Raw genomic sequence first — 12,735 nt, forward strand, 5'->3', positions numbered from 1 at the left:
ATGCAGGTGAAATTGACAAAGAAGAGTGAGGAAGCAGACTTCTTGGAGGGTCAAACAAGGAGGAATAACCTTGTTGTAGATGGCATTCCTGAGACCCAGAATGAAAGCTGGAGGGAGACTTGGGACAAAGTCAGGTGTGTGATCAATGAGAAACTTCACCTGGACAGTAGTCAGATGGGGACTGAACATGTATGTAGGACTGGCAATCCATCTGGATGTCCTGGAAAGAGACCTAGGCCTATTGTAATCAATTTCCTCAGATACAAAGATAAAATGGCTGTTCTGGGAAAGGCTAAGGATCTGAAAGGCTCATCTATGTGAATGAGGACTACACTGAAGCTGTCAGGCAAAAGCGTAAGGAACTCATTCCAGCCATGAAAGCTGCCAGAGAACGAGGCGACGTAGCCGACATCCGACATCTATAAGCTCATTGTCCATCCTCTTCCTAAAAGCCAGGAGTTTTAGCTAGATACTGGTTCTCTGATCTCCTTGATTCAAGCTCATTTAGACTGAACTGAACTCCATTTTTTTCTTCTTTTTTTATGGTTAGTTGGCCCATTGAGGATAAGCATCTTCTTCCTGTTTCAAAGGGTCTTGTTATGGCCCATTTGAATGCCTGCAGCATCAGAAATAACTAACTAAGTTACTAACTTATCCCATTAAAGGAAACACCATTCGTGTATTGGCCGTATTGGAGACCCATCCGAATGCTTCTGTTCTAGATAGGTGCTTTTTCTTTTCTTGGGGATATAAACATAGATTGATTTGCAAATCAATGTCCAATGAAACAAAAGGTATCATTAATCAATGTTTGTAATCTGCTGCAAATGATCTCTTAACTAAGTTCTGAGTCTTTACTAACAGTGGTGGCCATACTTCTACCACTTGCATAACTACATTTACCCAAATATTCCTGAATGCTGCACTAAACCAGTTTCTGTGGGTTTTAGTTACCAATTACCAGAAAAACTAAAATTCCTAAATGCAAGTTCAATATAGTTCATAAAAGGATGTTCAAGAAATTTCATTCCTGAAGGGTTTTTTTTGGCAGAAGTTGGTGATATTGACTGGACTGATGTGTATGCTGCTGAGGAGCCTGTGGCCTCCTTAAATATCTTTATAGAAAGTTTCATGAAGATTGTTGATAAGCATGCATGGAAGAGATCAACCAAGAAGGGAATATAGCTGAATAATCACCAAAACAAGACACATATTTTAAATACTGTTTGTTAAAGCCAGGCTGAATTATTTATTAGGCAAATAAAGTCGCCATTGGGAAAGGAAGGGGGGGGGGGGGTACAGCAATTGTTCACAAAGATATTACCATCCATTTTCTACCACTAATCCTGTTAAGGGTTGCAGGGGGGCTGGAGCCTATCCCAGCAGCTTTTGGGTGAGAGGCAGGGTTCACCCTGGACAGGTCACCAGTCCATCACAGGGCCAACACATAGAGACAGACAACCATTCACACTCACAGTCACACCTACGGTCAATTTAGAGTATCAATCAGCCTCGTCCTCTCTTGATGTCTTTGGACTGTGGGAGGAAGCTGGAGTACCAGTGGGTTCTCTCTGGTACTCCAGCTTCCTCCCACAGAGAGAACCCACACAGGAACAGAGAGAACATGCAGACTCCACACAGAAAGATCCTGTGCTGGAGACGGGACTGGAACCCGGAACCTTCTTGCGTGAGGCGACAGTGCTGACCACTGCACCACCGTGCAGCCCTGAAGGAAAGAGATGAAGTCAAATCTACATTAGTAAAGTCTGGATCAGTGGAGGACAACTATTGTCACCTGAGAAACCAGATTACAAAACTGAATAGATCAGTGAAAAAAGGATATTAAGAATAAATGCTGTAAAGAAAGATGGTAAAGAACTCTGGAAAACCCTTAATGAAATAATGAGGAGAAGGACAACTGGCAGGGCTTCCTTTGTGGCATCAGAAGGCACATTCTGACCAAACCATCTGGTCGAGCAAATTATTTTGATGATTTCTTCATAGATAAGGTCTATGCACAAAGGCAGAATATGGACAATACTGATTAGGATTATCTAAAGCTTAGAAATATAATGTGATGGTAGACAAGAGTTGCACTTTTCAGTTTAATAGTGTAGACAAGCAGGAAGTAAGGACGTCGCTGAAGTCTCTGCCTGAACACAGCTCAGTGGGTACTGACGTGCTGGACAGTAAAGTACTTGGTTTGGCAGCTGACTATGTCTATGGTCAGATGTGTCATACATTAAATGCATGCTTAATGAAGGGTGTTTATCCCACTATCTGGAAAGGATAACTCAAAGATGACTGGCAGCTTTCAATATCATACATCCCGATCTGCTCGTCGGTAAACGAGAATGCTATAGATTTCGTCCATCTGCCATCCTATTTATGAAGAGTTGTCTCACAAGTAGGATGCAGTGGGTTTATTACAATGGCAGCTGGTCTCACTCTAAGGTACTTGACTGCAGGGTCCCACAAGGGAGCTGCCTGGGACCACTCTTATACGCCATCTTCACAAATGATTTACAATAAGTTTTGTGTAAAGCGGCTGTACAAATGTATGGTGATGATTTCACATTGTATTTTGCTGCAAAAGCTGTCAGTGAACTGGAAAATGTTTTATCAGCTGAGTTAAATATGGTTTTTGATTGGATGTAAAGAAATAAGTTGGTACTGAACATCTCGAAAACCAAATCAATTATCTTGGGATCAGGTCATAAACTGTCATCTACACCAAAGATGAGTTTGAACTTGTCTGGGGAACCTATAGAACAGGTAGCTATAGTAAAATTACTGGGCACAATAATTGGCTGTCAGCTGTCATGGGCAGAGCACATTGATGCCATAGTGAAGACGATGGGTTGTGGCATCTCCTTGGTAAGGAAATGTCTTTCTTATGTCCCTTCAAGCATTGTGGAACAGGCAACTTAATCTTTAACTTTCTTTCAGCTGGATTATTGTGAACCTGTATGGTCCTCTGCATCTAAAGTTACTTACTGCCCAAAACAGAGCTGCCAGGTTAGTATGACATCGTCCCCTAAGAACAGACACTGTCAGTGTGCACCGTCAACTCTCATGGTTAACCGTAGAGAGTCGGCTGGTTTTCAATCGGACTAAATTTTTCAGCATTTTTCCTCTCAACTCAATTTTCTTATATAACCAAATTGTCAGTGGTAGTCAGGTTCATTCTCATTTACTAGGTCAGCGGATGATGGCCGGATGATGTTCCTGTGTCCAAAATCAAATGCTTTAAAGAGAACAGTCATTTACCATGCTATCAAACATTGGAATAATTGTCCACTGAACATCTGTAAATGGAATAGAAAAGTACTTTACAGGTACCATCTGAGGATTTGTAAGTAGGGAATGGACATACCTTCAAGTTGGAATGCAATAAGCAATGTAATACCCATGAACATAATAACTTTTTCTGAAGAACTTCTGATGATGTTTTAATGATGCCTGCAGTGTTTCACTCCTTTTAGACTATCATTGTGTATTGTATGTTTTGTGCTTTGTTTTGTCTTTTTGTGAAGACCCCAGGAAGATTAACTCATCCCACTTTGGACACAGCTAATGGGGATCCTTCATCTTTGTTGTCCTCTGCTTATCTGGGTCCAGGTCACCTCAGCAAGGAAACCCAGACTGCCCTCTCCCCAGCCACTTCCACCAGCCCTTCCTGGGGAATACCAAAGCGTTCCCAGGCCAGCCGAGAGATATAATCCCTCCAGCGTGTCCTTGGTCGGCCCCGAGGCCTCCTCCCAGTTTGACATGCCCGGAAAACCTCCCAAAGGAGGCATCCTTACCAGATGCCAGAACCACCTTAACTGACTCCTGTCAACATGGAGGAGCAGCGGCTCATCCCAGCCGCTTTACATTCAGCTGCGAACTGCCCCAGCAAGAGCTGGAGGTCATGGTTTGATGGAGCTAAGAGGATCACATCATCCACAAAAAGCAGAGATGACGTCTTTCCACCAACAAACTCATTCAACCCCCTCCACCACCCGGCTGCACGTAGAAATTCTGTTCATGAAAGTTATGAACAGAACCGTTGACAAAGGGCAGCCATGGCGGAGTCCAATCTTCACCGGGAACAAGTCTAACTTACTGCCGGCAACGAAAACCAGACTCTCACTCCTCAGGTAGAAAGGCTGAACGCCCCTTTGTAGGGGCCATCCACTCCATTCTCCCGGAGTACCCCCCACAGGGTGCTCCTGGGAACACGGTCATCAGCCATCTCCAAATCCACAAAGCACATGTGGACTGGTTGAGCAAACTTCCGTGCCCCTTCCAGCACCCTAGTGAGGATAAAGAGCTGATCCACGGCTCCACGGCTGGGACGAAAACTACATTGCTCCTCCTCGGTCGGAGGTTCAACTATCACCCTGACCCTCTTCTCCAGTACCCTGGCATAGACTTTTCCAAGGAGGCTGAGGAGTGTGACCGCCAATAGTTGGAACACACCCTCTGGTCCCCTTTCTTGAAGATGGGAACCAGCATCCCGGTCTGCCACTCCAAAGGCACCACCCCTGATGTCCACGCAGTGTGGCAGAGACGTGTCAAACAAGACAGCCCTACAACATCCAGAGCCACGCAGGGCAGATCCACCCCCAAAGCTCTGCCATCGTGGAGTTGTTTCACTACCTCGGTGACTTCTGCCCCAGAGATTGGACGACCCCCCCCCCCCCCCCCCCAAGTCCTCCCCCAACTCTGTTTCCTCCATGGAATACATGTTGGTGGGATTGAGGAGTTCCTAAAATGTATTCCTTCCACCGTCCAATTATCTCCCTATCTCCCTAGTTGACGTCAGCAGCCTCCCGTCCCCACTGTAAACAGTGTGGACAAGTTGCCGCCTTCTCCCCCTGAGGCGATAGACGGTTTGCCAGAACCTTTTCGGAGCCGAATTAATGGGGATCCTTTTGACAATAAACAGTACACATAATTATCAAGGAAGGGGGGGGGGCAACTTTATTAATCAAAATAACCAGGAAATTTAACAAATTTAAAGATAAGAAAGGAAAAATAAGAAAAACAATGGGAAGGGGGGCTAAGCTGATTTAAGGCAATTACGAGGTATAAATATATTATTATATTAGGTCACTTTTATGATTTTGAAATGAATGAAACTTTAAACATACATTTTCAAACATACACACATCTGCAAAAAAAACCCAATAGAACTACTGACAGGTCTCCGATTGAGTGTAAATGTCACACAGTTGATCTCCATTCAGGAGAATTATAATGTTCAGTTTTGATTGAATCTGTTTGAGGGAGGAGTCGATCTATTGTAGTGATCATTTTGAAGGCTGTAGTTTGTGCTACTGTTGAACTATACTGGGTTTTCCTCCAATATTTTGTCCATCCCATAAATTAAGCTGACAAAATATTAAGAACAGATCCCAGTATAACCCAGTACAGTTAAATGACAAAGAAGTTTTAGACACTTTTCAAATATTTCATTTAAGTTTGCAGATAAAACCATATATTCTATTTTTTTTAATTGTTTCCAATATACAATTTCAGACTTACAGAGTGATGGGAATCCCTGGATGAAATTTGATTTACAACATTAAATGGCTTGTATGAGATTTATATCAGATTTCATTTTTTTTCTCTGAAGGGATTTGTTTATTTAAAAAAAAGTATCAGTATATCACAGTAATGTATCAATTTAATCAATGTCTAAACTACGTTTACGTGTTGTGTTATTTACTCATTTTCAGTTCTATCTTGTGAGAATATTATTTATAGGCAGCATTACGAGAAGTGTGAGCTGAGTATAACCAGCCACAAGGTGGAGCAACAGTACATGTGATGATGTGGCAGCTCAGAGAAAACTTGGCACCGTACTTTCCCCAAGAACATTCTCTTCTGTGCACGCTTCCAGTAATCATAGAGGCCCAAATAGCGTCCTCTGCCAGGGAGGATTTACCCTGACCTGTGTGACTCATCTTGAAGGAGTGAAAGCAAAAAAGTGTGACGTCAGAAATACCATAGCTCAATTTTTGTTTCAGACTTATTATAGAGCTGTCAATGTATCTGGAAGATGTAATAAGTGTGCTGTTACTTTACTTTGAAAGTCTCCTGATGTATCATTTTCTTAAGATTTTTTCGGTTTGGGAAAGGGGTGGAGCAATGTGCTGAATGTGCCGTATCATTCGCTGAAGGAATATTATCCGTACATAAGAATGATTTATGATTTTGTTGTGAGTGTTGGACGGGCATACATGACATGCAGGTCTGAGAACATCCTGTTGACGCAAATTGTACTGCCAGAGTTTAAGATTTGATATCATCAACAAAGGAAGTAGCTACTCTGAGTATATTTTGTACGTCTCTCTCTCTCTCTCTCTCTCTCTCTCTCTCTCTCTCTCTCTCTCGCTCTCTCTCTATTTTTTAAATTTGTACTTCAATATGCACACATACACATGCACACCCATGTGAATCTGGAGTAAGGGACTTACATACTCAACTTTCCCTGAGTAAGGGACTTACTTACTCAACTTTCGTAAAATTCCAAATTCTTGAGTCATCCTCAGACGTTTTACCAGAGAGGAAAGCATTTAACAGAAGTACTCTCAAAGTGAAAGTTAAATCTGCTAATTTCAGTTTCAGAATAACTACACCCCCCTCCCCAAAGGAAGCGGAGGAAGGGCTGCTATTGTTGAAAGGGGGAAAAAGGGGAGGTTGTGTTTGTGACAACGTGGTAGAATTGAACTCAAAAAGGATTAGTCCAAGTACTTAATTTGCGAAATGAGCTGATGATTTGATTTAAAATTGCAGGGGGATATCTATATATTTGTATTAATGCAGAGTTATCATTGCTCACATTTTTTTTAATCTGATTCATCAACACTGAGTGCCTTCAAATAGCTATAAATACTGTGGGTGTACACCTCTCCTGGTAATGGTACAGCCCACCCGAACGCCCCTAATTTTTTTTCTCCCCCATTTCTATAAAAGTTGAACCTGCTCTCATTCTACAGTCAACAGACCAAACAAGATCCACTCCACTGCAACGCAGAGATGGCAGAGCCAAGGTCCCTGGAACACCTGATCGAAATCCTGCATACCATCTTCGAAAGTGACAGCATCGATGTTGATCATGTCCAAAAAATCATGGAATCATACATCAGCAACAAGGACGACTGGCAGAGATACGCGAAGTTTGAAAAAGCAAGGTAAATAATTCTTTTATTTCTTGCTATTCCGTCAGATATAACGCGTTTATATCTCGGATGAACTTTGCACCCATCATCTGTAACGTGTCTGTCACTTTGTATTTGATGACTTGCTCAGCTGTTCCTTTCCCAGTGGTTAATGTTGTTTACTGCCTGAATCGAGTGACTGCACGTATTTTCCCAAATCCTCTTAATAATTAAGGTTCGTGGGAGGGAAAAGAGTGATTAATACAATAGGTCTATAAGAAAGTTGTCAAAAATTATAAATGTAAGCTATCTAAAACTTTTAAATCCATCCTGCCCATGTTTTTTTTTTTTTTTTACCTAAAAGTGTCTTTCTTCTCAACCTATTTCAATTAGAAAAAAAATATTCTTATGCGTGATGACAGACTTTATAATTAAAAATCGCGCATTAAGATGTAAACTGAAAACAAAGCACGAAAAAAAACCTTTTCTGTAAGGGTCAATACTTGTTTTTCTATTCAAAAAAAAAAAATAATCCAATAGCTGTTGTATCCCCGTGTTGTGATTAGTCAGGGGTCCACGGAGGGAGGGGGAGAGGACCATCCAATCAACGCTGGGAAAGGACACACACCCGCCGATTGTTGCAGAGCTTGTGCTGTGACTATCTGGTGCTCACCAGGAGGCTGCGGCTGCTTCGAAAATATTTGGAAGCTGACGAAATCTTTCAGAGCAGAACAAAAAAACCCGTGCCAAGAATCAACAGTGTTTACAGTACATGCCAGGCTTGTCTGAAGTGGGAGGGGCCTCAGGTTTTACATTAAGAAGAAAAGAAAGTAACCTTTTATGGGGTTGGATCTATGGATGTGATGGATAATTTTGGACGATGTTGATTTCCTTTTCTTATTCCAGAACTAATTCAGAGAGGTAATAAACAAGTAGTACATTCCAAGAGAAGTCGCAACAACAACAACAACAGATCAAGTGTAGATTTATCGGTGTTCTTTTATTCCTCAGTATCAGTCTCAGGCCCAACAGTCCAATCGACCCCAAGTAAAGAACGCTTCTTTCACCATCAGTTTGATTTTGGTATTTGTGGTACAACAGGTTGTACTGCACTGGGATAACTATGGGGATTTGAGCCATATTTGTAAGTGAACCAGTCAGGTACCATGAGTTCTTGAATATTCATGCAGAAGAATTGTACTTGTTTACCAAGCCATTTGCACAAATTTCCATTGGCTTCGAGGCTTCACATTTGGAGGAATTTCACATTGCGTGACTTTTACGAGACTTGCTATCTGGCATTTCTTTGAAACTTCACGGTAACTGTTGTAAGCATAAACAGAGCTCTGTGTGTATTTCATCAATTCACATCTTTTCAGATACACAAGAAACCTGGTGGATGAAGGAAATGGGAAGTTCAACCTCTTGATTCTTTGCTGGGGAGAAGGTCAAGGCAGGTAAGCTGTTCAATGATAATTCTTTTGTTGTAACCCACCCTCACGTTTTCTTTTCTTCTCCTTTGCCTTTAGTAATGGCGGCTTATTTAAAAACTTGAGTGCATCATAATTTCATATAAATGAAGGTCCCTTACGTTCAAGCCCTTGTCTAAAACAGTTCTCACAATGCTCATTAAGCTTGCCGCCACCAGGTAAATCCCTCTGTTTTTCACTGTATATGGAATTTGTGTATGTGGCGACATTCCTGTCCTGGCCAAAGGATTGTAACTGATGCTTTCGCCAGGCGCGTATTCCAGCCAAGATGGCTATTCAGGGTTAGCACTACATGAATGTGGATAGATATTTCAACTGTGCAGCTCTTCTAGATTTTCCAAGTGTTTTTAGACCAAATGGTATCGAAGCAGGAGTTTTGTGACACTCAAATGATCCATCCAACATTTAAAAACCATGATGTGGAGGAAGTTATGGTGGAGACTGCACCTTTCACCTGTGAGCCTGTGTTGACAGTAGCTTGTAATAACCGTCTGTGCTATAAGACAGAGACAAATGTTCCACAGATGATCTCAAAAGGTGTTGGTAAAATAGGTTTTCCTAGGAAATAGTGACATAATCTAGGACTCGTATGACTGTTTTTGGGCAACAACCATAAAATATCACATACTGTCGTGTACAAACATATCGTCTATACCAGCCACATACTATGTGCTTGTGTGTTTTTGACACTTTGCAGTAGTATCCATGACCACGCAGACGCCCACTGTTTCATGAAGATGCTGCAGGGTCAGCTGAAGGAGACGCAGTTCGATTGGCCTGACAGGAACTCACCAGGCGACATGAGGCAGAGGTCAGAGAGATTCCTCATGGAAAACTCTGTTGCCTACATAAATGGTAAGAAATTGTCCCTTTTTTATTTTTATTATTTGGAGTTTAACACTCTTTTAACTAAAGACACCACTTGTTAACTTGTGTGTGTGTGTGTGTGTGTGTGTGTGTCTGTGTGAGACAGAGAGATAGAGAGAGAGAGAGAGAGAGACCTTGATACATGAGTCATGCGGTGTACTTCACATGTCCTGTTCCTCAGTAGATACGCTCATGAGAAAGTACTGCATTTCTGAATCTAAGGAAATGACTGGCTTCAATCAGTGGCGTGTGCAAGAGTGGTATAATTACACCGATGTTTCCAGCCTGCAGTTATGTAATGTCTAATAGGGTTCACGGGAGTCACAGCCAGTTGTGACATCGCAATGAAAAGCATTCAGGTCTCCAAAATTGTAGCTCACCAACTATTTCTCCAACTATAGGAGCCTGCTGCAACAGTTGTTGGTTCTAACTACGGTGAGCACCATTTCACAGGATTCCTCTTGGAATCTTATGCTGTTTGTGTGTGTGTGTGTGTGTGTGTGTGTGTGTGCGCGTGTGTGTGTGTCTGTATTTTAGACTCCATTGGCTTGCATCGTGTGGAAAATGACAGCCACACAGAGCCTGCAATCAGTCTGCATCTGTACAGTCCCCCTTTCCAGTTCTGCCAGACCTTTGACCAGCGCACTGGAGTCAGGAGCTCTGCACAGATGACCTTCTACAGCAAATTTGGAGAGATTGTTCCACCTGTGAGTAAACATTACATGCGCTTCCATTAAATCAAGTTTCGAGCTCAGACATGTCAATGATAGCTGATGGTGACATTTAGTTGGAGAATGAATATGACCAAAGAAAATAAAGCAAGGCATTCCTTGGTCCAGGACTAGTTATGAGATGACAAAATACACACTACAAGTACAAGAACGCTTCTTATCAATAATACGGCATGTACAACTTAACTGGTTTCTGTAAGGCAGAGCGTGTTTCGTCCATATTTTTTTATATTATGTATCAAATGAAAGTATGGAAGTCACATATTTTGACAAAAATGCTAATTATAAAAGCCAAATTTGAAGTAACACTGAACCCCCACCTCCCCACCTCCACCCCCATTTAAACTGTTTTTTTTTTTTTAAGTCATACTTTGCTCAAAAAGTCCAACTGCCTTTCAACACACGACGGCGTTTTATTCCCCCACTTATGTCTTGCTTTGCACTTCCTGTTGGGTGTGACTGTGTACAAGTTTACCTCATTGTGCTAACTGGTCACGGTTGTGCCACAGCAGAAGTGTTCCAGTTGTTTATTTCTAGTTTAAATTAAAAGGTGTTTGTGGATGACTGAGCATGCAGCTGGGTAAAGAATACTTTCATAATACAATACATTTGAAAGTTCCTAAACTGACATTTTGGCCAGTTCTGCTGATGTTACTAGTTGGTTTCCATTTACTTCAAGCGTACAATATGTGGGTGGCAATTTCTGCATTCTGAAGCCACCAAAAGGTCATGCAGGAGGGAATGAAAGAAAGAAGAGAGTTTCAGACATCTCAAGGGAACTGAAAGGCAAATAACAAATTTTGGGTGAGGTGTTACTTTAAGAGGTTTTTGTAGTGTGGTTGCTCTCATGAAACACAGCCCAAAGGAAGTTATAGCTGCACTCACTCAAGTTTCAGGAGCTTAACAGAAAGTTTCCATCAGGCCGTTCCAGTTTTTAGCTGTTTTTACAGCATCGTTGCCTTAACAGACAAATAAATTACCTCAGTTTACCTCAAATAAACATTTTTTTTGATAATACAAACTTAAAAAACTGTCTTTAAATGAAAGAAGACAAAGAAACACAAGATAAAGAGTAAAAGCATGGCCTCCAGTATAGGACATCTGCCAACAACAGCCTTATCTGAAATCTACAAGTTGTATAAGAATACCATGACCACAACACTGTCAACTTAGCACATTAGATTTTGCAACACCAAATAGAGATAAGATAGTATGAGTACATGAGATAAAGTACATAATGAACTTAACTACACCCCTAATCCCCCCCCCCCCCCCCCCAATAATTGTTGATCAATTACTGTGGAAAATTTGATGGAGTTGAAAGGAGGTGTCTAACCGGTTCTGTTTTCACTCTTACTTTTTAGGAGGCCCCAAATCAACAAGAGAACAACTAATAACCACTCAAGGAAGCTCCAGCTGATCTGGAACTATTTGAAATAACAATGTTGTGAAATTGATTCAAGGCAAACTGCTATGACTATGCAGCCTATTTAAAGCCAGGAGAGGGCCAGTTCAAAAGGAAGAGCTAGTAATTAGAATGGCTTTATTGCTACCCAGTGTGAGCTTTGCAAATTCTGATGAGTGCAGGACGAATGCATGAATAGGCTTGGACATTGAATTTGCCCTTTGTTAGTTAGGTCTGAGGAGACACTTTCCCAACAACAACATTCCTGTTTGTCATGATGGGTATAACCACACTTGGGTAAAGGTTAATCAGAGAAATGACTTGCAAATCAGTTGTAAAAAAAACAAACATAACTGAAATTTTATTATTTGTATTTCCTGTTGATTTATCTGCTTAAAATAGTATCTGTTGTCCAAATGTTCTGCTGAAGAAGTGCCATTTTCTTTTAAATGTACTCATACTGGAGTTTAAAGAACTTGTACTTCAACAACTATCTGATCTGCTTTCTTCAAACTTTGATAATTTCTCAGGATTTTGACTAAACTGTAGCTTTTTTATATAGCGTGTAGTTTGACAGCATACAGAAGTTGTTAAATTCATTTGTGATTTCTGTGATACGATGGCTCAAATTTTCAGCGTGGACCATTAAACACCGTGATTCTTTGGTCAAACCTCTGTCTTTATTTCCTGGTTTTGTTTTGTTTTGTTTTTTAACATGCAACAACAATAATTTTGAATGCACAAAGGAGACTTTTACATTTTACATCAAGTATTTTTTATTTGATTGATGTCATATTGTTCTCATATGTAAAACCAAACATTCACACGAAGAAATCAATGCGGTATGGCAGACTGACTGTTGACCTAGCACCCAATAATCGTGTGAATTTAGGTGTCAGACGCTTACATTTGCAATCATTAGTACCTCTTACTGAATAACAGAGATGACTGGGTATTAAACTACATTATTCGCCATCTGCACGTTGGTTTGGGGGAAAATATCAGATATTACAGAGGCCAATAAATAGATCAGGTTCGTAGAGCTCTCGTAAAAATATAAAAGAGCCGGACGCCAAGTTTTAACAACCGGC

General features: G+C 41.1%; 1 protein-coding gene across 1 annotated transcript; it reads left to right on the top strand.

The window, feature by feature from the left end:
- Positions 1 to 6,968: 6,968 nt before the first annotated feature.
- cdo1 (cysteine dioxygenase, type I) lies at positions 6,969 to 12,315 on the top strand. Its single transcript, XM_086206489.1, has 5 exons — positions 6,969 to 7,184; positions 8,531 to 8,608; positions 9,339 to 9,496; positions 10,046 to 10,215; positions 11,604 to 12,315. Exons 1-5 carry the CDS (start codon positions 7,030 to 7,032, stop codon positions 11,631 to 11,633), a joined length of 591 nt encoding a protein of 196 aa, XP_086062615.1. The 5' UTR covers positions 6,969 to 7,029; the 3' UTR covers positions 11,634 to 12,315.
- Positions 12,316 to 12,735: the final 420 nt, after the last annotated feature.

This window comes from Aulostomus chinensis, chromosome 6 (genome assembly GCF_037954235.1).
Source record: "Aulostomus chinensis isolate RoL2024-O1b breed Wild chromosome 6, RoL_Achi_v1.0, whole genome shotgun sequence".
NCBI classification, from domain to species: Eukaryota; Metazoa; Chordata; class Actinopteri; order Syngnathiformes; family Aulostomidae; genus Aulostomus; species Aulostomus chinensis.

Excerpts from the sequence above, each read along its gene's own strand:
- cdo1 (XM_086206489.1), top strand. The coding sequence starts at position 7,030 with ATGGCAGAGCCAAGGTCCCTGGAACACCTGATCGAAATCCTGCATACC. Across the intron at positions 9,497-10,045 it reads CTCTGTTGCCTACATAAATG|ACTCCATTGGCTTGCATCGT; the intron begins GTAAGAAATTGT and ends TCTGTATTTTAG. Across the intron at positions 10,216-11,603 it reads TTGGAGAGATTGTTCCACCT|GAGGCCCCAAATCAACAAGA; the intron begins GTGAGTAAACAT and ends CTTACTTTTTAG.